General features: G+C 41.5%; 1 protein-coding gene across 4 annotated transcripts in view; it reads left to right on the top strand.

Annotated features, from left to right (window-relative positions):
• Positions 1 to 27,926, top strand: part of TBC1D12 (TBC1 domain family member 12) — a 100,784-nt gene that overhangs the window by 54,936 nt on the left and 17,922 nt on the right. For 3 of the 4 annotated variants that reach the window (XM_045024980.1, XM_045024978.1, XM_045024979.1), the window contains 4 exons: positions 15,981 to 16,096; positions 18,876 to 18,958; positions 25,753 to 25,870; positions 26,261 to 26,367. In XM_045024980.1, the coding sequence (XP_044880915.1) occupies positions 15,981 to 16,096; positions 18,876 to 18,958; positions 25,753 to 25,870; positions 26,261 to 26,367 (424 nt within the window). Of the gene's footprint in view, positions 1 to 10,807; positions 10,827 to 15,980; positions 16,097 to 18,875; positions 18,959 to 25,752; positions 25,871 to 26,260; positions 26,368 to 27,926 lie in introns of those variants that run through there. The other variant, XM_045024981.1, reaches the window with a different exon arrangement.

The following is a 27,926-nucleotide window of genomic DNA, read 5'->3' on the forward strand; positions in this document are numbered from 1 at the left end:
GACCTTCAGACGGCCCTCTGTAATGACCCCATACTCATAGCCCCAGACTTTACCAAGGAATTTATTTTACAGACAGATGCTTCTGAGGTGGGGTTGGGGGCGGTTCTGTCACAAATGATTGGAGATGAAGAACACCTGATTCTCTACCTAAGCAGAAAGCTGCTCCCACGTGAACAGAAGTATGCAGTAGTCGAGAGAGAATGCCTCACTGTCAAATGGGCCATGGAGACGCTGCGTTATTACCTCTTGGGCCGGCGATTTACTCTTGTGACGGACCATGCACCGCTCCAGTGGATGCAGAGAAATAAGGAAAAGAATGCAAGGGTCACCAGGTGGTTCTTATCCCTACAACCATTCCAGTTCCATATACAGCATAGGGCTGGATGCCACCACGGCAACGCTGATGGTCTTTCACGAGCACACTGCCTGGCGTCCCAAGTTACCCAACCCTATGTTGTTGAGCAGAGGGGGGGGATATGTGATGGAGCAAGGCCGGATGGCTACAGGAAAGTATTGAGGAGCAGGTATGTTAGCTCCAGGCTAAGCAAATCCCTAGTACCATGGGAACCAAAATGGCAGTTGCTCCAGGCTAATCAAGGCACCTGGGGCCAATTAAGCACTTTCTAGAAGGCACCGGAGAGAGCTACATTGATTGGAGCACCTGCAACCAATCAGGACAGGCTAATCAAGGCACCTGGTATAAAAAGGGGAGCTCACTCCAGTCTAGGGAGGAGGAGCCAGAGGAGAGAAGTGTGCATGAGGAGCTGGGAGCAAGAGACACAAGGAACTAAGAACTGAGAGGGGGTACTACTGGAGGATTGAGGAAAACACCATACAATCAAGCAGCATCAGACACCAGGAGGATCCTGTGGTGAGGATAAAGAAGGTGTTTGAAGAAGGCTATGGGGAAGTAGCCCAGGGAGCTGTAGCGGTCGAGCAGCGGTTACAAGTAGCACTATAGAGATTGCTGCAATTCACAGGGCCCTGGGCTGGAACCCGGAGTAGAGGGCGGGCCCGGGTTCCCCCCTAGCCCTGCTACTCCTAATCAGACATAGGAGTAGCTGATCCAGTCTATGGGTTTCATCCAAGGGGAAAACCACTGAGGGGAAGAAATCCGCCAATAAGCGCAGGACCTACTAGAGGAGAGGAGGAACTTTGCCACAGTAGCAGCTGAGAGATTATTTTACCTCTGTATTTGGCACTGGTGTAACCGCTGCTGGAATGCTGTGTCCAGTTCTGGTGCCCATAGTTCGAGAGGGATATTGATAAATTGGAGATGCTTCAGAGAAAAGCCATGGAATGATTAGAGGATTTAAAAAACATAGCTTATAGTGATAGACTCAGGGCTCTCAATCTGTTTAGCTTAATGAAGACAAGATTAAGGAATGACTTGATTACATCTATAAGTTTCAGTAATAAGGAAGTTGAAGCTAGACAAATTCAGACTGGAAATAAAGTGTAAATTTTTAACTATGAAGGTAATTAATCATTGGATCAGCTTACCAAGGGTTGTGGTGGATTCTTCATCATTGGCCATTTTTTAAATCAAGGTTTGATGTTTTTCTAAAAGATATATATTCTAGGAATAATTTGTATGCTCTCTGGCCTGTTATACAAGAGGTCAGACTTGAAGATGACAATGGTCCTAAGCTGTGCGGCCGTGCAGCAGCCTAATATCATTCTAAATGGCTTAATTTGCTTGGGTAGCATTGTTCAACTTGGTTATATAGTAAATATTCTGTAATATGAAACTGTAAATCTGTACAGGTATAGCAGTGCCCTTTGTATGGTAAGCTGGAAAAGTTTTCAGTGAGCAGTATCTTTGGAAGTCTAAATGGTGTGCCATTTGAAGATCACTGATGTTAAAATAAAATTTAAGCCTTCTTTAATTGTTTTGCGTGGTGCTATTTATATCATTATCACCCATAACTCTGCACTGACACTGAGGGTACGTCCCGGTTACCCGCCGGATCGACGGGTAGCGATCTATCTATCGGGGATCGCTTTATCGTGTCTCGTCTAGATGCGATAAATCGATTCCCCGCTGCGCTCCCCATCGACTCCGGAACTCCACCAGGGCGAGAGGTGGAAGCGGAGTCAACGGGGGAGCCGTGGCCGTCGATCCTGCACCGTGAGGATGAGACGCAAGTCGAAATAAGATGTCGACTTCAGCTACACTATTCTCGTAGCTGAAGTTGCGTATCTTGCATCAACCCCACCTGCCCCCACCGAGTGTAGACCAGCCCTGAGAGTTTGATGTAAGTTTGTGTTTGGCCTGTACAGTTTTGTTAAAACTGGGTGGAATCCATTTATACGGTTTAAGTTGATAAATAAAGATAGCAGTGAGAGTGGATCTCTTAAAGCTTCACATGATCTGAAAGATAGAATGCTAACTAACTGCTAAGTGCTTGAGAATAGGCTTCCCTTTCAATTTCAGTCATGCTCACATATCTATTAGATAAGAGTTTTACATTAATATAAATGCCAATCTCTTTTTCTCTGGAATGGGCATTATACAAAGTAACGGTATTTTAAAAAACTCGTATAGGAAAATATATTCCTAAACAGTTCTATTTTTTTTTAAAAAAGTATTTCTTGTCTTAGTCATTCTTTTGGTGACTGTATTTTTGAAACTGTTGTGATGTGTGGAATTACCTTTCCAATTGGGTCTCCAATCAGCCTTACAACTTTTTGTGAAATTAAGACCCTAAAAGAACTATGTGAACTCATTTAGACAATTATCTACCCTATATGAATTAGTGTAGAGCCCTATCTGTTGCTTTTAATAAAAGCATGGAGTAGATAGAGTGAGTTTGCCAGTAGTCCTTTTCCAGGGGCACAGTGGGTAATGATATAAAAATCAGAGGTATTTAGTTCAAAATGACAGGAGAGAACCTAGAGAAAAGTGTCTTAAAGGCTCACTGTGTTACATAGCAAGCTTGTTGGATTGTGTAGAGCTGTTCTGTTGCTTTAGTTAGAACAAGGAGTGAAAGTGACTTGATCTGCTATAATCTTATCTGGGAGTTATGCTAGGGTAAAGGTCATGACCACTTCTGACCCAGCCTTATGGCTACATCTAAAGATGTAATCTGTCCGATGGAATCGCGCTCGTGTTTCAGAGTTGACTTCCCCACACAGTTGGGAACTACCCTTCCCCTGAAGTTTAAGTCAGGGATACCATATTATAGTGATTATAAAATGGATCTGACTTTTATTAAAATAAATAAATAAACCTTAATGTAAAAGACTATATTCTAACAGTTTAAATTTTGATGTCATACCTGTGGGAGTGCTAGACCACATACAGAAACTCCTCGCTTAATGTTGTAGTTATGTTCCTGAAAAATGCTACTTTAAGCAAAACAATGTTAAGCGACTCCAATTTCCCCATAAGAATTAATGTAAATGGTGTGTGTGTGTGTGTGTTGGATTCCAGGGAAATGTTTTTTGCTAGACAAGTCATTATGTACATATACAGTATAAGTTTTAAATAATGTTAAACTAATACTGAACTCACCAATGATGATTGTGAAGCTTGGTTGAGGCAGGGCATAGTGGGGTTGGGGCACGGGGTCTTGCCCCACTCTGCCCATCCGGCACTCCTGCCAAGGAGCAGGGTTGGGGGCTTGCCCACTCCCTGGCTGGAATGCCGGGTGGGCGGGGTGGGATAAGCCCCTGTGAGCTGACCCCACTCCCCAGCTGGAACGCCAGGAGGGCGGAATGGGGCGAACCCTCTACCCCACTCCTGAGCAGGAGTGCCGGGCGGGGCGAGCCAAATAACCTTATAACGGAACGTTGCGTGATTTTAAACGAGTATGTTCTCTAATAGATCAGCAACCTAATAAAGTCATCCCGGTTAACGTTGTTTCGTTAAGTGAGGAGTTACTGTAGTTCTAGTCCACTGTCATTCAGATCATTAATACAAAATAGTATTTTAGTGGCTAACTTAGTATTACGGTAAAACTACTGCCAGCTTTTCTTGGACTCAAGCTAGAACAAACTTTATGGCAACAAGATATATGTCACTGTTTTCAATGAAAATTGGTGAATTAGCTGTTTTAGCAACACGATGACTGTCAGTTTCCAATATTATGGACCTAAGTTTGGATTTTAATATTGAATTAATAAACTTTAAATTCTGATGCGATCTTACACAGTTTCATAAATGTCTTCCGAGAACTTGCAGAAGTTCTCTAAGCTTTCTGGCACTACTGAAGACCAAACATTTGTTTATTTTGTAAAATTTTCTCTTAAACTGTGCTATTAAGTCTACCTTTTCTTATTCATGGGGAAAGGTACCGGGAGGATGGGACTTTGGCAGGGTCCCTATCACTTCAGAGGCTTTCTTTCTTACAACTACTCTCCCATATTTCTGCTGCTAACAGTGAATGGGCTAGCAGCACTGGGTCAGGTAAACTTGTATCTTTTGGAATAAAAGGAGAAATAGCATCTTGTTCAGACTCTCTGCTGGTGTTCACCTGCCTACTTATATTTTATCATATTTCATTTTTATTTAGGTGGATACATGAGTTGATGTGAAATTTTTGGAGATGAAATTATTTGGAGTTTTGTTAAGGATTTGTCAGAATTCTGACAGTCTCCCTGAAGATAATGGCCTTTTGTTCCTCCCAAATATTATTAAAAATTCTTACATCCATCCCTCACCACTGTTAGCGCACATGGCAGAAATGTATCTTTCGTTCCTCTGCTGTTTCCTGCTGCTCTTTGGTGTTGATCGACTGTTCTGCCCTTGCTGCGAAGGGTGATTCTTAAGGCTTCTTTTGGGCACCTTCATTTCCTGACACTATTTGGTGTTCACTTGATAGTTTCATGTGGGAGTCTCTGTATTGGCATCTGGAGTATATGCCTTAAATATGTACAGTAGTGCTTTCAGATTCTGATGGAAAAAAGCTGCTGGTTAGTGATTTTCTTGAATCTCTTCTTTGATAATGAAGTTTTTCCAACCAATGCCCAGAATCTTTCGCAGGCGCTTATTTTCTAAGGCTTCCTTTTTTCCTAATGATTTTGTAAATCTCCAGCTCTTGCAGCCATATGGTAACACTGAAATTATATTTGAATTGAAAATTCTCACTTTTATTCTGGTGCCATACATCTTTTGGTTTCCATATTCTGATTAGTAAATATTCTGGATGCCTTTCCTTTCTTGATGTCACTTCCTTCTTGTCTTCAGTTGGCGAATATGGTGCTGCCCAGGTAGGTGAACGGCTCTAATTTCTTGATTTTTGCCTTCTAATGTGATGTTACTGCTTGATGACGTGGGTTTCAAGGATGTTTGTTTTAGCATAACTAATTTTGAGCCCTCCCTTGGCATGTGGGTTTTATTTTATTTATTTATTTATTTTTGTGGCCAGGTAGTCTCTCTCTAAATTTTTTTGGGGTATTGTTCAGTAGCACAATATCATCTGCAAAGTCTAAGTCTTCTAGGCATTTTCCATCTGTCCATCCTATACCAGTATTTGTGTAGGTTATGCACTTTATCCAGTCCGTGGCAATGTCAAACAGTGGAGATAAAATGCAGCCCCGTTTCATGCCAGTGTCCGCATTGAACCATTATGTTGTCTGGTGGTTCACTTCTACAAAGCATCTCACATCTCTGTACATGGCCTTGATGATGTTGACAGCTTCAGCTGGGATTCCGTAGGACTGAAGAATATTCCTCAATATTATGTCAGAGCAGGTTGTAAAAATATGCCCTTTGAAAATGTAATGAAATTGATAATGAGGAAAGATTGCTATTCTATACATTCTTTTATAATGGTACTTAGTGTGAATATCTGATCGGCACAATCTCTTGTGCCTGAATCCAGCCTGTTCTTTTCTAAGCTTTGCCGCCTCTGCTCCTTTCATCTTGTTTAGCATCACACATCAGAAGGCTTTTCCCTACAAGAGAAAGTAGTGTAACTCCTCTCTAGTTGTTAGTAAGCAGTGCCAGCTCTTAAGTTTTTTTTGCCACCCCAAGCAAAAAAATTTTTGGCTGTCCCCAGCCATGGGCTCCCCCCCCCCCCCCGCATCCCCAGCTGTGGGCTTCTCCCCCCACTTCCCCCGCTGCCGCCCCAACCCTGGGTCACTGGTAACTCGCTCTCAGGGTGGGTCATCAGCAGCCCCTTCATTACACTAGCAGGGATGGAAGCTGCATCCACCCGACTCCTTCCTGGCGCCCAGGGGAGCCCTGATTTCGCCCACTCTTCCCTCACCTCCAGCTGGTCCGGTGCTGGCAGGGTTGGGATAAGCAGTGGAGCTCCTAGGCCGAGCCTCAGCCCAGGGCTCCCGCCTCCAGGATCGGTGGGACCCGGGAGGGCAGAGCCAGGGGACCGCCCCAGCAGGGGGCTGAGGAGCCGGGGCAGAGCAGCCCCAGAGGGAGCCACTGGCGGGGAGTGGAGCCCCGGAGAGCGCCTCTCTAAGGCCCCGCTGCTGCTCCTGGCCGCCCTGCCACAGCAGCCCCTGCAGCATGAGGTCCCAGTTACCTTACTCCCTCCCCGTCCTGTTGATCGCTGCCAAGGGAATGCTGGGAAATGTAGTTCCTTGGTTAGCTCCCTGCCCATAGAGCCAGCCCTAGAGCAGGAAAAGAACTATAGCTCCCAGGGCCCCCTCTGGGTTCTTAGCTCCCATGTTGCATCCCTGCTGCTCTGAGGCTTCTGCAGCATTGAGAGGGGAGGAAGTGAGTGTCATGGGGTGCTATGACGGCTCCCAAGCGCCAAAAAAAAAAGAAAAAGAGAAGGATGGCCCGAATGCTGCTCCTGCAAATATGCCGCCCCAAGCACTTTCTTGCTTTGCTGGGGCCTAGAGCTGGCCCTGTTAGTAAGATCACCCTTTTGGGGTATTTTACAATGGTTTTGACAATGATTCCATGTTTCCACTGGCCAGGAAGGGTCTTTCCTCAAACTTCACTAAACTGCTCTTCCATTTTAAAGTGTTTTTTCTTATTGCCAGCATCAAACTTTCTAGGGTTCTGGCTTCTAGAGACTGGATTTCAACAGGAACTTTCATGTAGTATGAGGAGTTGGCAGTGTTCTCTACTGAGCAGCCATTTGTACTGGAATGGAAGCCTGGTTCAATTTCTATAACCAATGAGGGTTTTTTTTTGTTTTTTATTTTGTTTTTTGTTTTTAATGAGGCTAGATGGGTAGCTTTGCACTCAACCTTCCCCTCTTAATTCAGACTTGGTACAGGCAGCCCCATCGAACTGCAGAAGGCACAGCTCTTAAAAGATAAAAGTATAATTTTTTTTAAAACAATGAACTTTTAATTCTGCAACAGACTAAGTAGAGGAAAGAAAATAACATCCTTTTTGTCCTTCAAAGTGGCTTAGTACATCACGTCTTCAATAAAAATTCTATCACTTGTAATAGTATTTTACCTATTCAAAGGTTTGCACAAATGTTAATTATTAAAACTTAACATTAAAGCCTGTTCAGCACCCCGTGACCACCAACATTTAATCAAGGGAAACTTTGCTGTCCACTAGACAGTCTACTGTGCTGCACTTAAAATTTCTGGGTGTGTTAGCTTTGCTGCAGTTCTCCATGTCGTTGCTGTTAAATGAGTTTTAACCCAGTCTGCACTTGGCGGAAAGAAACTGGACATATTTAATTTTTATTTGCAGAGTTTTCTAAGGCACAAATCACTGTTGCATCTAAACACCTCAAGCATTAATAATCTTGTCCCTGAAGTACTACTTTGTAGGGGGGAAGTAGATGAGGAACAGGAAGCAAGGAGAAATTAACCAGTGTGCACTGGTTGCACAAGAAGTCAGCGGCAATAGGAACAGAAACTGAGTTCCAGTGAAGTGCCTTTTCATGAAGACTATAATATACTGCAGGAGGAAAAAAATCTATCTTTTGTTAAGAGCCCTCAGAGTTTGCCATTCTATCAATTCGTGCTATGACACTCAATTCCTTTGACCTAGGATGAGAAAGACTTGAGTTCTGAGAGTTGATCACAGGTATAGTGCAAAATGCAGCCAGTAGATGACTGTGCTGGCTGAGCTTTTTCCTCTTAATGATCTTTTAAGTGACTATGCTGTCAAGGTGTCTAGAATGGCTGTCAACTGTGAGTGCCAACCTTAGTGGAGACTGTTAAAGAACAGGGCAAAAACACCAAACTGGTCGTGTGTTCTAGAATTAGATTTCACCGACCAAGTATCAAGTGTGAGTTCCTCAACCTATAACAGCCCTAACATGGAGTCACGGGAGACCACAGTGCCTAAGGGGATAGTATTGCCATGCAGGCAAGCCTGCCTTTTTGTGATAGATGGTTCCTTACACCAAAAATCACAAAATATTCAGGTTACTCCCAGTCCTAAAGGACCAGTCACTTACTCCAGGTCAGTTGTACTTTAGATCTCTCATCAAAGACAATGCTTATAGTCAATCCTGTAATAAACTAACTCAAGAGTTATTAACTAAAAAAGCTATTTTATGTGGTTAAAGTCCATAAACATTCTCTCACAAATGTTACCTTTTGAAACTTAAGACAGTAATAGAAGCTGCTGTAATTTACAAGATCTCTGTCCTTTAACGTGAACCCAAGCTAAGCAGCTTGGGGTTCCCTTACTTATGGTTAGAAATTAGTGATTTCTCCAAATTCCAAGTAGCATAGTTATACAGTTCCTTCTGGTCAGACATTTGTATTCCCTTCCCCTAGAGCAGTGGTTTCTCAGCTGGCGGTCTGCATCCCCCTGGGGGGGCCTCAAGCCCTTTCAGGGGGGGCTGTGGGACCCTGCGGCTGGAACCGAGAGCCTGAGCCTCAGTGCCCCCCCAAGCTGTGGGGCTGAAGGCTGGTTGCCTTCCATTCCTGCAGTGGCAGGGCAGCTCCACCCCCCCCCCCACTTCCTCCTGCCCTGCCCCCGAGCTCCTGCCCCTTGGCCAGGTCGAGGCGGGAAGCCATGGAGCAGGCAGCCGTGTTGTTCCATTTCCTGCTGCTGGTGCTTGGGATTGTGGCTGCTTCTCAGCTCAAGCAACTGGTAAGAGCTGCCTAGGCAGGGGGAGTAATTACCATAGGCGAGCCCTTCTGGCACACACCCCCTAGCTACTCCCCCAGCCTGCATCCTGAGCTACTCCCTGCCTGCACACAGTCCCTAGCTACTCCCCACCCTACACCTTGAGTCCGTCCCCCCACAACCCTCACAACCTAGTCAGGCTGGGTGGTCTGCTGAGGTGGGTCGGGGTGGAGGTGGCACTGCCTCCCTGGACCCTACCATGTGGAGCTGGCCCAAGCCCTACTGGCCCTTGCCCCCCCAAAATAGAAGTCAAAGTATGCTTATGCCCAAGGGCCCACCCCTAGCCTGGATCCCTGAGTCTTTCACCTCCCTTGCTGGGCCCTGGAGTCTTTATAGCATGTTGAGTGGGGCCTCAGAAAGAAAAAGGTTGAGAACCCCTGCCCTAGAATTCAAACTGATGGTACAGCTGTCTATGCCTGTCTCCTCTTTGGGGTGGGGCGAAGGTGGAGAGAGTGGCAATCAGGAAAGTTTTTTGTCTTTTGTTTCACAATGGCTCATTTGGTTTCAGTGGGCCTTCTTGTATGCAGGGCCAGCACTTTCCTCTGGTGTGGTCATATTAGTCCATATTTTTGCATTTTCCCCTCCACCTTTCCCCCACTCCGTGGTGCAGACTTCTAGATCCTACACCCGGGATGGGCAGACTTTTTGGCCTGAGGGCCACATCTGAGTGGGGAAATTGCAAAGCCATGAATGTAGGGCTGGGGCAGGGGACTGGAGTGTGAGAGGGAGTGCAGGGTGTGGGAGGGGGTGTGGTGTGCAGGAAGGGGCTCAGGGCAAGGGGTTGGGGCAGAGGAGGAGTGTACGAGGGGGCTCAGAAGGGGTTGAGGTGCAGGAGGGGGTGCACAGTGTAGGAGGCAGCTCAGGGCAGTGATGCAGGGAGGGGTGCAGAATGCGGGGGGGGGCTTGGCAAGGGGTTGGGTGCAGGGTGCAGTAGGAGGCTGAGGGCAGGGAGTTGGGATGCAGGAGGGGTTCGAGGTGCGGGCTCTGGAGCGGCTCTGGGGTGACAGCGGCACCCACCCGTGCCTTCACTCCTGTGCCGCTCCGGGGAGCGGCTGGCACCACGTCCCTGCAGCCCCTGTGGGAAGGGGGGTACAGGGCTCTGCGTGCTGCCCTTGCCTGTGGGTACCTCCCCCGAAGCTCCCATTGGCTGGGAACCATGGCCAATGGGAGCTTTGGGGGAGGTACCCACAGGCAAGGGCAGTGTGCTCAGCCCTTGGGGCCCACCCCCCCAGGGCTGCAGGGACATAGTGCTGGCCGCTTCCTGGAGTGGTGTGGGAGCAGTGGCGTGGGGGTGGCAATCCTGCGGGCTGGATCCAAAACCCTGAGCGGCCAGATTCGGCCCATGGACCGTAGTTTGCCCACCCCTGTCTTACAGAAACATCCGTAGGGCCATTCTGCAATCATTCTTAAAGTAGGCCTCCCTTCCCCTTCCTTCTGGGATTAGGACGACTGCTTGCTAATCACCAAGAGTGGAATCTGTGTGGATGGTCACTTGAAGAACAAATAACTTACTGTATGGTAAATAACTGTAGTTCTTAAACATGTGGTGTCCACACGAATTCCACGTCCCTTCCTCCGGCCCCGCTGATAGGAGTCCTTGTACTGAGTGAAGGAATTGAGCTGCCCTGTTCATTTCTCCCCCTCTTTCCCCCCCCCATCCCTCCTTGCTAACTGCAGCAAGAGGGTGAGCAAGGTGCAGTTGTGGCCCCAGTGGGCACAGCTTTTCAAAAGAATCCGCTGTATATGTTTGCGCCAACAGTGAAATCAGTGTGGACCACCTATCTTGAAGATATACAGTCACTATTGGGTAAGTAACTATAACTTACTTTTTACTGTCCTGCCAAGTATCAGCTGGTGTTTTGTATAATAAAGGATTTTGCAGACAAACTTTTAAACTGTTACCATTGTTGGATATAAGATGTTAATCCCACCTGGACTTGTATAATTCTGGATCAAACCCTGCAGTTCAGACCTAAAGCTTGCAATACATTTACCTGCAGTTTAGTTGCTTAAGCACAGAGGTATCAACTCTTGAAATCCTGGTGAATGAGTTCCAGAACTTAGTTCTAGCAACAAGTTAATATCTAACAGCTGTTCACACTAAAAATCTAACAGTTCAGTCCAGTTATGGATCTGAAGTTTTGGTTGACATTTGTTCAAACATTTGCCATTTCCAATAACTTTTTTCCTCTTTGTCAAAATAACAAATAATACATAAATGTACCCAATCATAAACTAGTATTTTATAACTGCACATTTCACTTAATATTAAGTAGAAACTTTCTCAATGCACAGCTGTGAATTTGTGAAAGATCGCATGTTAGGTACAGATTTAAGAATATTGGGAATCTTTGACAATTGTAGTAGTACACAATGTATATGGAGAAAATGATCACTAATATCCACATTTTCTAGAATGTTTATAAACTAGTGGGTTTCATGCATGCTCAATACAATTTCTTGGATCTCATGGAAAAAATATCTTATTTTTCCAGAAACACAAAGGTTCTTATGCAGGAATCTTCTTCCATAGGAAGGTTCTGGTACAGTAAACTACTATGTTAAAACTTTTCTCAAGGCTGAAATCGGCTCCAACTATAATAGAGTATCTTAGTTTGGAAACTCTTCTGGTCTCAGTTTTGAATCTCTCTATTAATGCTTTGTGGTATCCTACTGAGTTTGTACAATTAAAATTTCCTGCTGACGACTATTCTTAGAAGTGTGCTTATTTCCACAAGATTAGGAGTCTGATAATCAACTTCAGCCATTGCTACTGTCTGTGGAAAAGTCCTTTTGAAGAATCTTTCTTACGTTTCTCTGCATGGTTTTGTAGGCTTGTTTCTTGTGATAGGGAGTGGCAACAGTTGAATTATGCCAGAAAATTTGGGATGAAAGGGCCACCCCTCCTGATTTTTGATTTGCTGCACTTCTTAATTAGCTTTGCTCAACTGATTATTGTTGCACACTTCCGTTTTTTGGTGAGAGTGTACCAAGAATGAATCAGGAAATAGCCAAACTGTACACCCTCTTCAGGGCTCAACTCTTCTAAGGTCTGAGCTGTCAGTGAAGCTGGGGTACGACTTCTGTCAGGATCCTAAACATAAAGGTATGCAAGCAGTTCTGATGCTCCTTTTTCTTTTTCAGTCATGTCTAGTATTGTGGTCAGATGGGACCTTACCACTGTCTTTTCTACCAGACTATTTCACTAATGCTTTAGCTAAGGCCTTTTGAAATAGGACACAAGATGGTGCCACCTTATGCCCCTCAGGGAAGCAATCTAGCTTTCTTGACCAAGGATATTTCAGATGCCCCCCCCCCCCAAAAGAACCAAAAGCCCCCCCAAAGCAAAAAAAAACACCTTAGCTTACCTTCTGAAGCCTGAAGGTGGTGGCTTCTTTGATAATCAACATAAACAACATAAACAAGGAGGGGGCACACATCCAAGCACACGATTTTCTTGAGACTTTTAACTATAACAATTGTTAATATTGTTTATAATATTTTTGGCTTTAGTTGACCACTTTAGGAGTAGGGAAACTATCAAATTTTCTTTCAATCATTATATCTTTCTTGCATTTAAGAGTATGGAAACATAGTTTTGGTAAAACTAGAGACACAGGGTCCTTGGAACCAAAACGTTTCATATAATTTAATAGGTACCTCTGTCTTTTAATCACACATATCAAAGCTAAGAACGTAATTGTTGTCTGAGATGCAGGATGACTTAATCTGTTTTTCTTTTTGTTGAGTACACTACTATTTTTATCATGCAACTCAGACCAACGATTGGGTCCCCTTTGAGTGAATCCATGAAAAATGGCTCTCCCCTTGATTCCCAGTGTGTCATTTAAGAACGTATTCAACTGCTTACTGAAAGTGAGTAATTGGAATGCTTCAGGGACTGGAAAAAGGCCATTTGGCCAAACAACATGCCTGCTACAGTATCTAAGCTATTGGAGTCCCACTGGGCTTCTCTTTGCACCCATTTATTTGCTTCCTTCTCCAGGGACAAAATTGCATCCTTTCTCTAGAATATGGGTCTTTGAGACCTCAGACCATTTGTTTCAAACAGAGGAGAGTACTTATTACTCTTGCTCCATTGATGTTTTGGGTTAGTTTTATACATTTTTAAGTTAACTGCCAAAGTCCAGACTTTTAATCTATTATTTCTATGAGTTTAAAGACAATATAATAAGAGATCTGTATCCAAGAATTTGTAGTCAAGACTGTGAACATAGAACTTTATCTCAAACTATTTTATGTATTTTTAAAACCCATCTAACTGGGCTATTCTAAAATATCATTCTGTAAAGTGTGGGTAGAGCATTCTTTAAGGTGTCTGGAGTTCTATATAAAGGAATTAAAGAATCAAGCCTATTATATTTAACCTATGAGTACTGGTCCCTATGTGCATTCACCAAAGCCGCGGGACCAGCGGACCCTCCGCAGGCATGCCTGCGGGAGGTCCACCGGAGCCGCGGGACCGGCAAGCGGCAGAGCGCCCCCCGCGGCATGCCGCCGTGCTTGGGGCGGCGAAATGTCTAGAGCCGCCCCTGCTTGCATTGAGGCACAATAGAGCAGGTACCTCTTAAGTACCAGGGAAAGGGGTTTTACTCAGCTTCCTAGTACTGAAGAAGGGCAGCTGGAGACCCATTCTCGATCTCTGCCATCTCAACCATTTTATTCACAAACTCAAGTTTTGCATGGTTACACTGGCATCTATAATCCCATCCTTAAAAGATGATGTGGTTTACAGCTCTTGATGTAGATGCATACTTTCATGTAGATATTCAAACCCTACTTAGACGTTTTCTGAGATTTATGATGGGCTCCAACCCACTTTTAGTACAGAGTGCTCCCATTCGGTCAAGGTATTTTCTGCCTGTATCAGGCACAGTGTCTTCCTGTCTCAGCGACTGGCTTCTCATTGCCAAGATATGTCAAGAAGCCTATAAGTCAATTTTGTCAGTGTTTCAACATCTTCCTTCCCCAGAGAGGGGAAGGGGTGGTCAGTGTGAACTCGAGGAAAAATCTGTTCTCACTCCAATGTAGGCTTAGACTTCATCAGAGTGTTCCTACATTCTGTCACGCAGGGGTTCACCACAGTATCACATTTGAGCAACATTGTCACCTCTCTGCCCATGCCTTCAAAGCTGGCAATGAATGACCTCCATAGACCATCTTCAAGCACAGAGTTTTTTCTCTCCTGCATCATATGGCTTTATGCAGTTACATAATGCGGTTTGCCAGACTCCATTTTCATAGCCTGCAGGTGTGGCTTCAAACAGTGTACTCTTGAAATCAACACTGTAAGAATGCCATAGTTACTGTTCCTGCCATAGTTATGTAATCTTTGCTATGATGGAAGAATCCCCACCAGGTATGCTTGGACGTTCCTTTTCTTTCTCCCTCACTGGAAAAAAATTATTACAGATGTCTCTCTTAGGTTCAGGGGTGGCTCCAGGCACCAGCATGTGAGGGTGGCAGTCAGGCAGCCTTTGGCGACATGCCTGCGGGAGGTCCACTGGTCCCGCGGCTTCGGCAGAAATGCCTCTGAATCCTGTATGAATGGAATATATAGGACAAGTCAATAACCTCCTTTATTCCTGCATATAAATACTTAGTAGTGAAAAGGTGTAAACAAAAATCTTACACAGTGTGTGTGAAATTCAAGTGCAAACAATTTCTGGAACAAACTGCTCTACTTGATCAGGCAGAAACAGCTGCCTAATCAGCAGCTTTTCATTTACCCTTTTGCTATTTATTTCTAAATAAAATATTTATGATGGTTAATATATTTCTGTAGGAAGCAGATTCTTTTTGTTTCAGGAAATTCAGTGTAAAACATTTCTTCTTTTTACTTCTGAAAGTGCACAGTGCTGAAATGTACAGGGATAAACTTATTTTTTTAAACTTATTCATATGAGTTTGGACAAGATTCTTGGCTCCATCTTGAGAACAGGCCTATTTTAACAGTTGGTTCCAATGTACTTAACCTTCTACTCTCCTCTTTAAAAACAAACAGTCACCTTTATATAGTCTGTTTTTGTTAAACTGCAGCATGTGAAAGAAACTGAATTAAAAAGGAGAAGCCAGCATTTAGTTTAAGATAATGTTAGATAATGTTTAAGATAAAAATGTAATTTGGGTTTGAGCTGAATTATTTCACATAGGAAAAATCTTGACTTGTAATGTGTATGTAAGAATGAGTCATGGGGTAACTTGGAAGTCAATTAAGGGTGGGTATCTGAGGTTGCAGTGCGGTATCTTAAATGTCTTCCCTCCCTCCCTCCCTTAAATATACATTGGCTAGTTAGGAAGTCACTTACTTCATTCTCACTCATAAGGATACAAATTAAAACATATATACATCCATAACAGAATGATAAAAATAAGACCTTGCTTACAGTACTACTATGTGTTGTATAGTTAAGTTTGAACAACAAGAACACATCCTCCACTGGTATTCAAAAAGATGTTGGGGAAAGGTGGAAATCAGAAATAAGAGCAACATAATACAGACAGCAGCAGCCATTAAGGGGAAAAAGGAAAATTTTGAAAAATAAAAATGAGGAAGGGAACTAAAAGACTCCTCTTAATTAGTACTTTTTGTAATTCTACATATTACTGCTCCAATAGAATTTTTATACTGCAATTAACATTGTAAAGCACATTTACACTTGTTTTTATAGTTTGTCAATTGCACACAAATACTAATTTATATTTAGAATGTAATCATTGCTCCATTGTAACCAGATGCATTGATTTGTGAAATGTAACCTTCTCATTAGTTTTCACTCCCTAATGGTCATGAAATAGCAGCATCTCCTGGTTGATGTAAATCATTTAAAGCTGGAATGTGTTAGTTCCTCATTGATTCATTTTGTAAACATGTCCCGTATTTATAAGGAAGCTTGAAATGTTGAGGTTTTTAATGCTTTCTTTTAATAACATTACTTAGGAATATGAAGCACGAACAGGAAGAACATGTAAACCTCCACCCCAGGCAACAAGACGTAAAAATTTTGAATTTGAACCACTTTCAACTACTGCTCTTATTTTGGAGGATCGACCATCGTAAGTATAGTAATGAATTCTGCCATGAAGTAGATAATAACATGGTATACATACATGTGCACCTGCCTCCCGACCTAGCAAAGGTTAAATAACTTTGATGTCCTGTTTACAATTTTCTTTCTCAAAGTACTATACTGGTCAAACTGGAACAATTTCCTTATAAATTACTCAATCTGAGACCTTAACTAAATAATATGGTGAAATACTGACCTCCATTAAAATCAATGAGAGTTTTGCTCCATTGACTTCAATGGAGCTTGAATTTTGCCCTATATATTCATCCTGTAGTGCTGTCATGTAGTTGCCTATGACACTGATTCTCGGAATCTGCAGAATGAAGAGTTCTATTATAAGAGATTCTCTTAAGGACCTCTCCTAAAACCTCATTTCTCCACTGCTTGGTTCCTAAAATATTTAATTTGCTAGACCACCAAAAGGGTGTCAGCACCAATGGTTGTCTGAGCATAATCTGAGACCAGTCACCATGGGAGCCTAATTTTGGGTATAAAAAAATGTAATTCTGGCATATGGTGAAAAGATGCTGTTGCCAGGAAATACAAGATAATTGCTCACCACCTAAATATGTTGGGTTCTGACTATGGCAGGGTGAGCTTGCTCCTACCTACTTTCTAGCCCGCAAGCGCCTTGGAACTTGCTTCTGGTAAAACACCTCATGCAATTTATTTTCTTTTCCACCACCTTTACAGACTAAGAGAATTTCTATAAGATATCCCTCCTTCACTGTTTCAATATATTAAGGTCTTATACAGTTGCATGAAGTATAAAAGTTGGTGATGCAGTGTATAAAAGCAATACTAATATTTCATGTAAGTGCATTCTATCCCCAGTCAACAATCTTTACTTGTTAATATATACCTGCCTATCAATGCTTATTTGTAGATACATGAGTTGATTGTATTTTTGGAGCCTGTGTAAGTTTAATCTTTCTATTCATTATAGCAAATCCTATTAAAAAGTCACATTAAAAGTTATATTTATTCTGTTGATAAAGGGTAGCCAAAATGAAATTGAAGTTGAGCTATTAGCAGTTTGGTTACTGAATTCCCCACTCCATCCTCCACTCAGAGCTTTGAAGTCTGAGTTTTTAATTATCACTGGCAATAAAGGAATCGAGAGGTAATCAAACCCATGCTGCTTCTTGCCCAGCAAAAGGAAACTATCACTTTCCTGAAGCAGATACCATGTTAACCTTTATATCTAGTGTCTTACCCAATACATTTACTCTTGCTCAGCATTTATCTTAAGGCTGTCTTCAGACTATAATATTGTTATAGTCTGTCATTTGGATGTGCTAAAATATGATGAACCCTCTGCCTCCCTCTATGGAGGCTGAGATCATTGCTAAATATTTTCAAAAGACTAGGAAACCAGAGGTTGTTTCTAAGCTATTGTGCTGTTACCATGTGACACCACATTATACAAGCCACTGAGCCAGCACTAACTTTGAAATACTGAATACAATAAGAAGTAGACATTTGAGAAGATAGTAGTTAAGGGAGCAATATATAGTCTTCTGATTTCTTTTCTTTTTTTTTTTTGTTCTGAATTCTTTGAGTTGCAGAAATTTTCTTATGAGTTTCAAATCATCAAGACTCCGTTAATCCATCACTTGGCTGATTTAACGTTCATTATCAGTGAAAAAAATTCTAATATGCATTTATGCAGTTTCATATTCAATCTCTTTGGGAAATTTTTACCACCATTTATTAGAATATTTTAGTTTTTTCCCAGAGGTATGCAAGCTCAATCAGTGGTGTGGGACAGTAAACTTCTAGTATTTTCTCTCAATGTGTGAATAAAAATCCTCAAGGTTCATACATCTTAATGAAACTGAACTATGGAACAGGAAATGTAGAATGAATGTTTTAACATCATACAAGGCTTCTTGTCTGACCGTAAAGGTTCCATGAAAACTGTGAGATTTCACTAAGTTAAAATAACTTTGTTCTAGTTGGGCAAAAGTGTTTTTTTCTAGTAAAAGAATCCCTGACTTTCAAGCATGCCTCAGTGAAATTAGTTCTGCAGCTTCATGAAGGCCATTCTAGCAGATGTTTTCATAGCCTGCCAGAATGCATCTTTTTCACACTATGCTTTAACAGGTATTGCTTGTACATGTGATGATAAAAAACAGCTTATTGGCAAGACCTAAAATATGTTGACTTATGAAGAGCCTGTACTTCATAGTGAAGTACCAAGTTTTACAGTAATATACAACATTCTGTCTTAATGGAAGTTCTGGATTATTGCATTGTAGTGATAATCTTGTTCTTAGGGTATATTTTTGTGTACATCACACAAATGCCATTGCTAGTGGTAGTGTTTGGCAAACTTATTATCAATTTTAGCAGAGAGCAGTGATTGAATGACATAGAGCTTCTCTACCTTGGAGGTTGTTCTTCAACAGTTGGGTTGAGAAGAAGGATGATTTTATGATTATGGAATTGGATTGGCACTCGGGAGATCTGGATTCTGTTCCTGTCTCTGCCATAGTCTGTTTCATCTTAAGCAAGTCACTTAGTCTCTTTACTAACAGTGAGGAGCATGATAAGAGCTAGTATATGCAAAAATACTTGTCTGGTAGATTTACCGGTATATACAAATGTTTCACCATAGTGGACTTCATTTTCCATTATTGATATTCAGACACGTAATATAATCACTAACTTCACCTTAAAAAGGAGAGAGAAACCACTCAGTCTGTCTTGAAATGGTCCAGAATGTCATCCATATATTGAATTCAGAAATGACTTGTTTTCAGAAATCTTCCTGCCAAATCCATAGAGGAGGCTTTACGTCACAGACAAGAATATGATGAAATGGTGGCAGAGGCAAAAAAACGAGGTATGTTAGAACTGTATTACCATGGTTATAGTTAGCTATCTTCTATAGCAAAAATGAGAGAATGAGGATATTTTTAGCTTTTAGGCCAGTATTTACATTAAAGACTACATTTCTGGGCTAATACTATACATGTTGTGCTTCAAAACTCACAGGCACACTCAGTTTAAACCAGACCACCAGTCTCAACTTGTAGCCTTTTTAATTTCATCACTGTTGTGAATAAATGGATTCTCACGTTGAATATAGTCTCCAATGCTTAGGTGGAAACTTGATTTAACTTTTTGTGCAGTATGATCAGCTGGAAACTTACTAGGTGCTTAAATCTTTCCAGCTACCCCGGTGCCACCATCACAATTGCTATTACTTAGGGCCAGATCTTCAAAAGGGCACATGAACCCCTGTGGATGCCAAGGAACTTCAGAGATCACGTGCATGCAAACCCCCAGCTTGTCCATGTGCATATCAAAGACTTCACTTTCGCATCCCCCCCTTTTATTTTTGATGTTACTGTTAACAGTGGATCATCTAAACAAAACTTTATTCTAAATATGTAAACCACAAGATAGCATCTAAAAGCCTTTGAGCTGCCTTTAAATTAGTCATATAGGTAGCTATGGGAATTGTCACGATCAGGCCCGTCGACAGCAATTCCGGGCCCCAGGACAGAACAGTCAGTGGGCCCCCTAGAAAGTGATGGCTGAGGTTTACAACACTACTTTTTATCCTATTGATAACACATTAGAACCCACTAAATGTAAGTTGTGGCGTTGCTTGATATGGTTAACTTTCTTTTTCCAGTTACAGCACCAATATTAAACAAATTGTGAGTCTAAACATAAGATGTAGAATTTATTTTGAATTGTGTATTTAGATTAAATACATTATGGAATGAAATTAGAGGGCAACAAAAATGATTAGGGGCTGGGGCACATGATTTATGGGGAGAGGCTAAGGAAACTGGGCTTATTTAATCTGCAGAAGAGAAAAATGAGGGGAGATTTGGTAGCAGCCTTCAACTACCTGAAATTCAATTCTTTAAGGGATATGATGGATCACATACAGTACATATACCATGGAAGAGGAAGTTGACATAAAACATACAACACAAATATTGGACTTTATCTGATTTTTGAGAGGAAAAGTCATTTGTATGCATGTGTTGAATGTGGGGCTTTGTATCTTTGGACAGAGACCAGTCTTATTGATCATGATACACTGAACTGCCTGAAAACGTCATAGCCAAAGATGCCATCCTGAATATTGCTAGATATTATTTTTAAGATACAAATATGTGAAGTGACAATGGCATTCACTGGCGTGCGTGCGTGCGGTGCTGCGCCTGCGATTGCTGGTGCCCAGCAAGCTGCTGCTGGGCGTGTTCTTCTGGCATGGCCAGGGCTTCCACATGCCCACCTGGCTGCCTTCGCCACCGCCGCCGGTACCACTCTGCACGCATCTAGGAGCCCTGTGGCCCATCTGGGCAATTGCCCCCTTTGCCCCCCCCCCCCAACCCCCGGTCAGCAGGCTGGTCACAATAAACCAAAATTATTACTACATATAACTTTTGTTGCAGTAGCACTGAAAACTCTCAGTAAGAATTATGTGAAACCTCCTGTCCCAGGGCTGCCCAAAGGGGGGGGCAAGTGCGGCAATTTGCCCTGGGGCCCACAGGGGCCCCCACGAGAGTTTTTTGGGGCCCCTGGAGCGGGATCCTTCATTCGCACTGGGTCTTTGGTGGTAATTCGGTGGCGGGGGGTCCTTCCGCCCCAGGACCCGCTGCCAAAGAGCTGGGTCTTCGGTGGTAATTCGGTGGCGGGTCCCAGAGTGGAAGGACCCCCTGCCACCGAATTACCGCCGAAGCGGGGGCCCCCCGCCACTGAGAACTCCAGGCTCCCTGAATCCTCTGGGCAGCCCTGTCCTGTCCCAGTAGTTCCTTTCTAGTTCTGTGTGAATGCAGTGTTTGCAGAATCAAGCCCTAAGTTTGATAGCTTACTATTTCTCAGGTGGTGAAATATGGTTATATATTTTTCCTACAAACATAAATACAAGTGTAGCATCTTGTACTATTGAGTGTCAATCAATAAGAGTAATTTGTATAGAAAATGCACATTGACTAACATAAGAGCCTGTGTACCAAACAAAATGTACTTTAAAAGGCTGTACAAAGTAAAATATTAGGGTTCACAATGTGTACACAAGGGGTCGAGTTAAACTTGTGTGTACTTAACTTTGGCAGTTCTGACTTATCAGTGCTTAACCATGTAAGTTTTTAATGTAGCTTTTAATTTCCTAGAACTTTTCTTTTTAATTATATATTAAAAAAAAAAAAAAAAAGCTAGACACTATTAGGATGCCCTGTCCTATCCTATATTAAGGAGCCCCCCTCTCATGTTCATTAAGACCTGCAAAGTGTTACTCTACAAGATGTATGGAGACAGGGTAGATCTCCATACCTTGCGTATCCAAAAGATGCACAGTGGTTAAGGCAAGGGACTGCCGAACTCTGCCCCATTCACTGTACCTCTTGCAAAAGATACACTGCATGAGATGAGGACTCCTGCAGATCTTGTTTTTATTAACTGTGCACGGCCTGATGCACGCTTTATAAAATGCAGTGTTTCACGCATACTGTTCTAGTGCACGTGGCCTAGTGTGCTGCATAGCTTCAGTAAAAAGTGGTTAAAACAAACCGTGACACTTCAACTGAATTTGCCAAATTATCAATGATTTTAACATAGCTGAATCCAGATCAGTTTTCAACAGAATACTATTTCCTTCAGTGCTACACTACACCTCAGTGCAAGGCCAAACTTCAGTATTTTGCCATTAGCCATTTCAGTGCTAAACTTTCTTCTTTAAAAAAAAAAATCCATTATTCTCCTCTCCTTGTATCATAGGAAAATAATTTTGATCTTTGTACAATCAAGAATAATTGAATTGGAAAAAAAGGTTTAAGCAAAGCCGAACTCCTCTTCCTGGCAGACAGACAGCCTGTTAAACTGAATCCCAATAGGTGAAAGTTTCAGAAAACTGAATAACTGAAAATGGGTTTCGAATGCGGATGTTTGCATTTTAAACTTCACTATTGCTAATGCTCTAGCTATAATTTACTGTAGTTACAGTAGGATTGATGGAATCCTCCAGTGTGTAAGAAGTACTATAAAGTCAGATGTTCAGGACTGGGGTTACCAGATAGCAACTGTGGGGGAAAAAAAAGGGACAGAGTGGGGGATAATAGGCGCCTATATAAGAAAAAGTCCAAAAATGGGACTGTCCCTTTTGAAAACAGGACATCTGGTCACCCTACTCAGGACATACAGCTATAATAGAGGTAAAAAACATGCTATTGGCAGTGTTTATGGTTTAGAACTCACTTTACTAGACATTTTGTATTCAGCCATGCTAAAGGAGTGCTTCTAGTTTGTATGAATTCTAATCAGATTTCTGTTGGTCCAAACCACTGGCTCTATTTAATTAACTTGGAAATTTGGTAATAACCTATAATCTTTGAGTAGATGACTTTTAAACCCTGTGGGGTTTCTCTGAAGATTAATTACAATTCTGATAAGCTTAACATCTTCTAAAACAGATAATTTCTTGGCTTGTCAGAGACTTTGCTGTAAGAAGAGAGCTTTTGCTGACGTGTGTGTGTGTGTTCAGCAGGCCATTTTCAGGAGTTTTCGTCTGAGATTATTTTAATCCAAACACTTCATCAAATTATACAGTACTGTGCAGTAATCTAAAAATAGATTGCCACTCAATGACTTGAGGAGAAATCCCATACCTCTAAAGTTCTTAAATTTTGAAAGCCAGCGGTAGATGTTGGGCACTATTCTTTCAGAAGTATTTATGGTGCCAGTGGACTAACAGTCAGTTGCTTTCTGAATACAGTTGGACAAAGAGTTCTCTTGGGATTGTGAATTGCTGATTGGCAATGTGCATGATGGCTGAACAGGCAGTAACAATGTTTCTACCTCTGCTCCTTAATCATATCCTGTAAAGAGAGACTATATTCTATTACCTTAAAACAAACAAAGAAACAAACCCAAAACAAAAGCAAAATACTTTTGTCTTTTAAATATACTAACTTGTACCAAGGGACCTCGTCCATAGTCAAGAATGAAAGCAAAATGTTAATGTGTTAAAGAGCAGCCATTTGATTTGTTTATATGGAATCTCACACAATACACATGCTGGAAGGGAGTGTCTGCTTTGAAAAGTGACTAAAAATAGTACCTTCTTACTGGACAAATCTGTCCTTGTGCATATTGAGGCACGTCTACTAACTTCAGTGACAAAAATGAGCTATTACTGTGCTCTTCCTCTCATTAGCTCAGCAGAATCAAAATAATCTCATCAACAGAGTTGTTTTCTAGGTTCCAGTGGAGAATAATGAAACAAATACGGTTATTTACAGAATTAAAGATCGTGGGATGCACATGCAGTTGAGGGGAATTTTTTTTTCCTTCAGAACTTTTGGACTAGGCTGGTACATGATGGAATGTTTTACTTATACCTCTTCTAAGCTGCCATCATTTGCTCCAGATTCTCAGCTTTCTGTTTTTGTCTGTTCCTCTTTTAAAAGAGACAAACTCTAGTGATATGATAGCAGGAACAACAATGCATGCTGCAACAGAGGTATGTAGAGAAAGATAAAGAAGTTGTATTGGAAAGATAAGAGAGAATGGCTTGACACAAAATAAAGCCAAAGAAGCATCAGTGGTGGTATCATAAAAGCAAAAGATGGAAGATTTTTAATGAAAGTAGAACAAAAGGCACAATAGTGAGAATATTTTAATGAAGTACTCAATCAGCCAGGGCCAACAATGCCAACTGATGGATGTGAAGAATGTGAAGAATTAAATAGCTCAATGCTAGAAATTTCAGAAGCAGAAAGAGAGGAAGCAATTAAGCAGCTAAAAATGGCAAAGTGCCAGGTCAAGATAAGATCACTGCTGAAATATGTAAAGCTGGGGAGCAGGTAGTAGTTCATGGAAAAACATAAACTTTGTGATATAGTTTAAGGGAAAGAATTCTGCCCAGAGGAGGAAAGAAAGGTGTGATCTGTAAATTTAAAAAACAAAAGAAAACCCAAAACCCACCCAGCAATATCTGGCGAGGAATAATGCTACTTTCCGTATCGGAAAAGTGTTCTGTAGTGTACTATTGGGGTGGGGGGGGGGAGAGAGAGGAGGAAACTGGTCATAAATGAAAAACTGCATCCTGAGCAAGTAGGCTTTAGACCAGAAAGATTGTGTACAGACTACATCTTCACCCTGAGATGATTGATTGAGGGAGGCCTTGCTTACAGGAAAAGATTAATCTTGAACTTTATAGATTTCACCAGAACTTTGGACTGCACTTAGAGAGTTGCTATGGAATGTCTTGCGACAATATGGGCTTCTTAAAAAAGATCGTGACATGGGCCAGGATGCTGTATGAAGGTTCAAAATGCTGTGTAAGGACAACTAGGGAGACTGTCTGATTTGATATCGTCACTGGAGCACAACAGGGGTGCATTTGATCTCTTTTCCTCTTCTGCATTGTGATTACGTGATGTGAAAAGCATCATGAAAGAAAGAAACAATTATATGAAGTAGAGGAAAACTTCAGGATCTCACCTTTGCAGATGACGTGTTCTATTGGAGACGTGATGATGATGCTATGAAAAAGACTCCAGTACCAATGACAAATGTGAGGCCACCAAAATAGAATTAAGAATTATCTGGAAGAAAATGAAAGCCATGATCGTTGAAGAAGGCATTAGCAGTGATGGTGCAGATATGATAGTGAAGTATACAGCATGGCTAATAAATTTGTATATCTTAGAAGCACAGTGGAGTTTTTCGATGCTAGCAGCTGTCCGGAAAAGCAACGAGATTCAACCAAGATCAAGTTCTGTGGTGCCATTGTGACACTCACATTATCTGCTTCTGAAACTTAGCAAATGCCAGAAACCTACAACAGGAAACTTAATCCATTCTATCAGAAATGCTTGTGAAGAATACTTGGTGTTTGCTGGTAGGATAAAGTAACCAGCACTGATGTATGGCACAAAGGACTGGCCAGCAGACTGTAGAGACAATGATTTGAGAGAGAAGGTTGTAGTAGTTTTAGACCTGTTGTACAGATATCAAAAAATTGTATTCCTAGACAAGCCCTGGGTTGGATACCACCTGGGGGAAGACGGAAAGGGGGAAGGCAAGAGATGACATGTAAGAAAACCATTGAGAAAGATGCTGCTGTCATGGAAACAGACTATAATGGAGGAAGAAACATGGCATTAGATGGTGGAAAGACTGGATTGCTTTGTGTCACAAGAGCATCTAAACCCTCACTCCGCTTCCCAATTTGACCCTTTTGGGGGTGATGTATGGAAAGGGTAGAAAGCCATCTCAGGCCCCAAGATTGATTTGCATGGTTGGTTTTGGAGAAAAACATTTGTGATAAACTGAGTACATTTGACATGGAAATCATTTAGCTACAGTAAATGTGGAATACTGCATTGTTATTTTTATAGTCACTTTTCAAAGCAGGACTACATTTGAAGCCAACAATGAGGCATGTAAGAAGACCTATGTATTTGTACATGACTTATCTTCTAGGGAAATGAGTTTATTTAAAGAACTAATTTGATAATCCCTGCTTTCAATCTCTAAAGCAGTTCATATGCAAATATATTTTTCATATGTCTAACTCTTAGTCTCTAGAAAAGGTCAAAACTATCATAATATTTAACTATCCAGCTCAGTGCTCCTATAGTATCATGCATTAAAACGTTGTCTATTTAACAGAAATTAAAGAAGCACATAAAAGGAAAAGAATAATGAAAGAACGATTCAAGCAAGAGGAGAATATTGCTAGTGCTATGGTGATTTGGATCAATGAAATATTACCTAACTGGGAAGGCATGTGAGTAAACACGTTTTTCCTAGTGTAAGTCTAATACAAATGTGGTTTATTTTCCCCCCCTCTTAGAACACAGAGGAACCACCCACTTCATGGTCTTCCACCATACTCTTGACCATATGCTGGACTGATCCTACTAGCCAAAGAAGGTTTATATCCCATCATTAGTGCTTCAGATGTGATGAGGAATTATTATAGCAACATGAGATGTCCCTTACAGTGGGCTGCTAGGCATTGTGGTCTTAACCCTTTTCAGTCCAAGAGCATAAGCAGAGAGCTTTGAATTTTGACATGGGTAGTAGCTTGTCATGTTACTGCTAAACTTCTCAGTGAGGTCAGGAACAGGAATTGCTAAATTTCCTCTTTTTTTTTTTCTTTTCTTTTTTCCCATAGGCGTACTACCAGAAGAGTTCGAGAATTGTGGTGGCAGGGGTTACCCCCAAGTGTTCGTGGGAAGGTCTGGAGTCTAGCTATAGGAAATGAATTAAATATTACTCATGGTGCGGGTCATGTATACGTACCCTTTTATGCAAAATTCTTTACTTTGTTTATCCAAACTAGTACCGATCTCTCTTCCCCCCCCCCCCCTTTCTTTCCTCTGTTTGCTGTCTCTGATAAGGGGGGATGATCCCTTTTACAGATCAGGTAAATCAGAAATATTGCACTTTGCCATTGAATGGTTGTCAGCTTATATGAGGCTTTTTCTTTTAAAAAGGTATGAATAGAGTGAGTTTTTAATACAGTTTTTAAAATGAAGAAAAAGTCTGGTTTGAAGAAAACCACTGACACCTTTAGGATGTGTTCACTTATTATAGAAATAATATTTCACAGCCTTATAAGCACAGTCCTTTGTGAGCTATGAGGATTTTGTTTCCATTCTAAACACCTCTTTTCATTGCTATGTAACTAATACATAAAAATTGCACAATTTTTTTTATTCTGGAGCACACCTTTTGAGTATAAAGACACATTTCCCACCAAAGATACATAAAGGAAAGATTCTTTTTTTCACTTGTGGATTAGAGTAATTAAAAATCTAAGTTGAGAACTGAATTTAGGTATTTGTGATTTTTTTTTTGGCGGGGGCAGGGGGAATAATGCTTGAATAATATATATACTTGAGTGTGATTATAATATGCTCTAATGACCTCCAGCTCATTTAGAAAAGAATAAAAAGGCTGAGTTACGTGTTTAGAACTTGGTGCTAACTTCATTCACACAATTTTTATACATTTTTGTGCATTGACAAGTTTTAAATATTGACCTGCTTCAAAACTATTTCAGTGCATCAGGCATTTAACCCAGGCTATCAGAATGAAATCCCTGAGTGTTTGCAAGAACATAATGACCAACTAAGTGCTATTCTATTCCTTATATATTGTACATACTATTAATGAGTACTCTGCCTGTGGTGGTTTTTTAAAATAAAATGCTCTCATGGGTCAAGTGCCATGAACTGTTGGTGAATAGCAAATAAAACACAGTAAATAAACTCTTTTTATATAGCTAAAAGACAGGTAGAAGAGCTCTTCTAAATTCTATTGAAACCACTACATAGAGGAAAAGCTCTGGTATACCATGCCAAAGCCAATGCTTAGGAAAGAGGAGTGATGGCTCAATGTTTTTGTTTGTTTTTTTAAATTGCAAATAAAAAATAAATCTCCCAGTTCCAAACACTGTAAAAAGAGCAGTCTGGGTAGGTCAAGACATGTCTACAGGGGTAAAAAGCAATGTACAGCCAAACCTTGATTGGTTGCACCTTCAAGTTCTTTATAATAAATATCAAATTTTAATGGAAACTTCAAAGTAATTTTACGAGCTTTTCATTCTAAAAATCATAAGCGATAGTAATTCTTGAGCCTTATACAAGACATGGACCAGAGAACAATTGATCACCATCCTCGTTATAACAGCCTTTAACATATTTGAAGACTTATTGACCCCCTCCCCCAGTCGTCTTTTCTCAAGACTAAACATGCTCAGTTTTTAAACCTTTCCTCAGAGGTCAGGTTTACTAAACCTTTTATCATTTTTGTTGCTGTCCTCTGGACTCTCTCCA

Source organism: Mauremys mutica, chromosome 7, assembly GCF_020497125.1.
Source record: "Mauremys mutica isolate MM-2020 ecotype Southern chromosome 7, ASM2049712v1, whole genome shotgun sequence".
Lineage (NCBI taxonomy): Eukaryota > Metazoa > Chordata > Testudines > Geoemydidae > Mauremys > Mauremys mutica.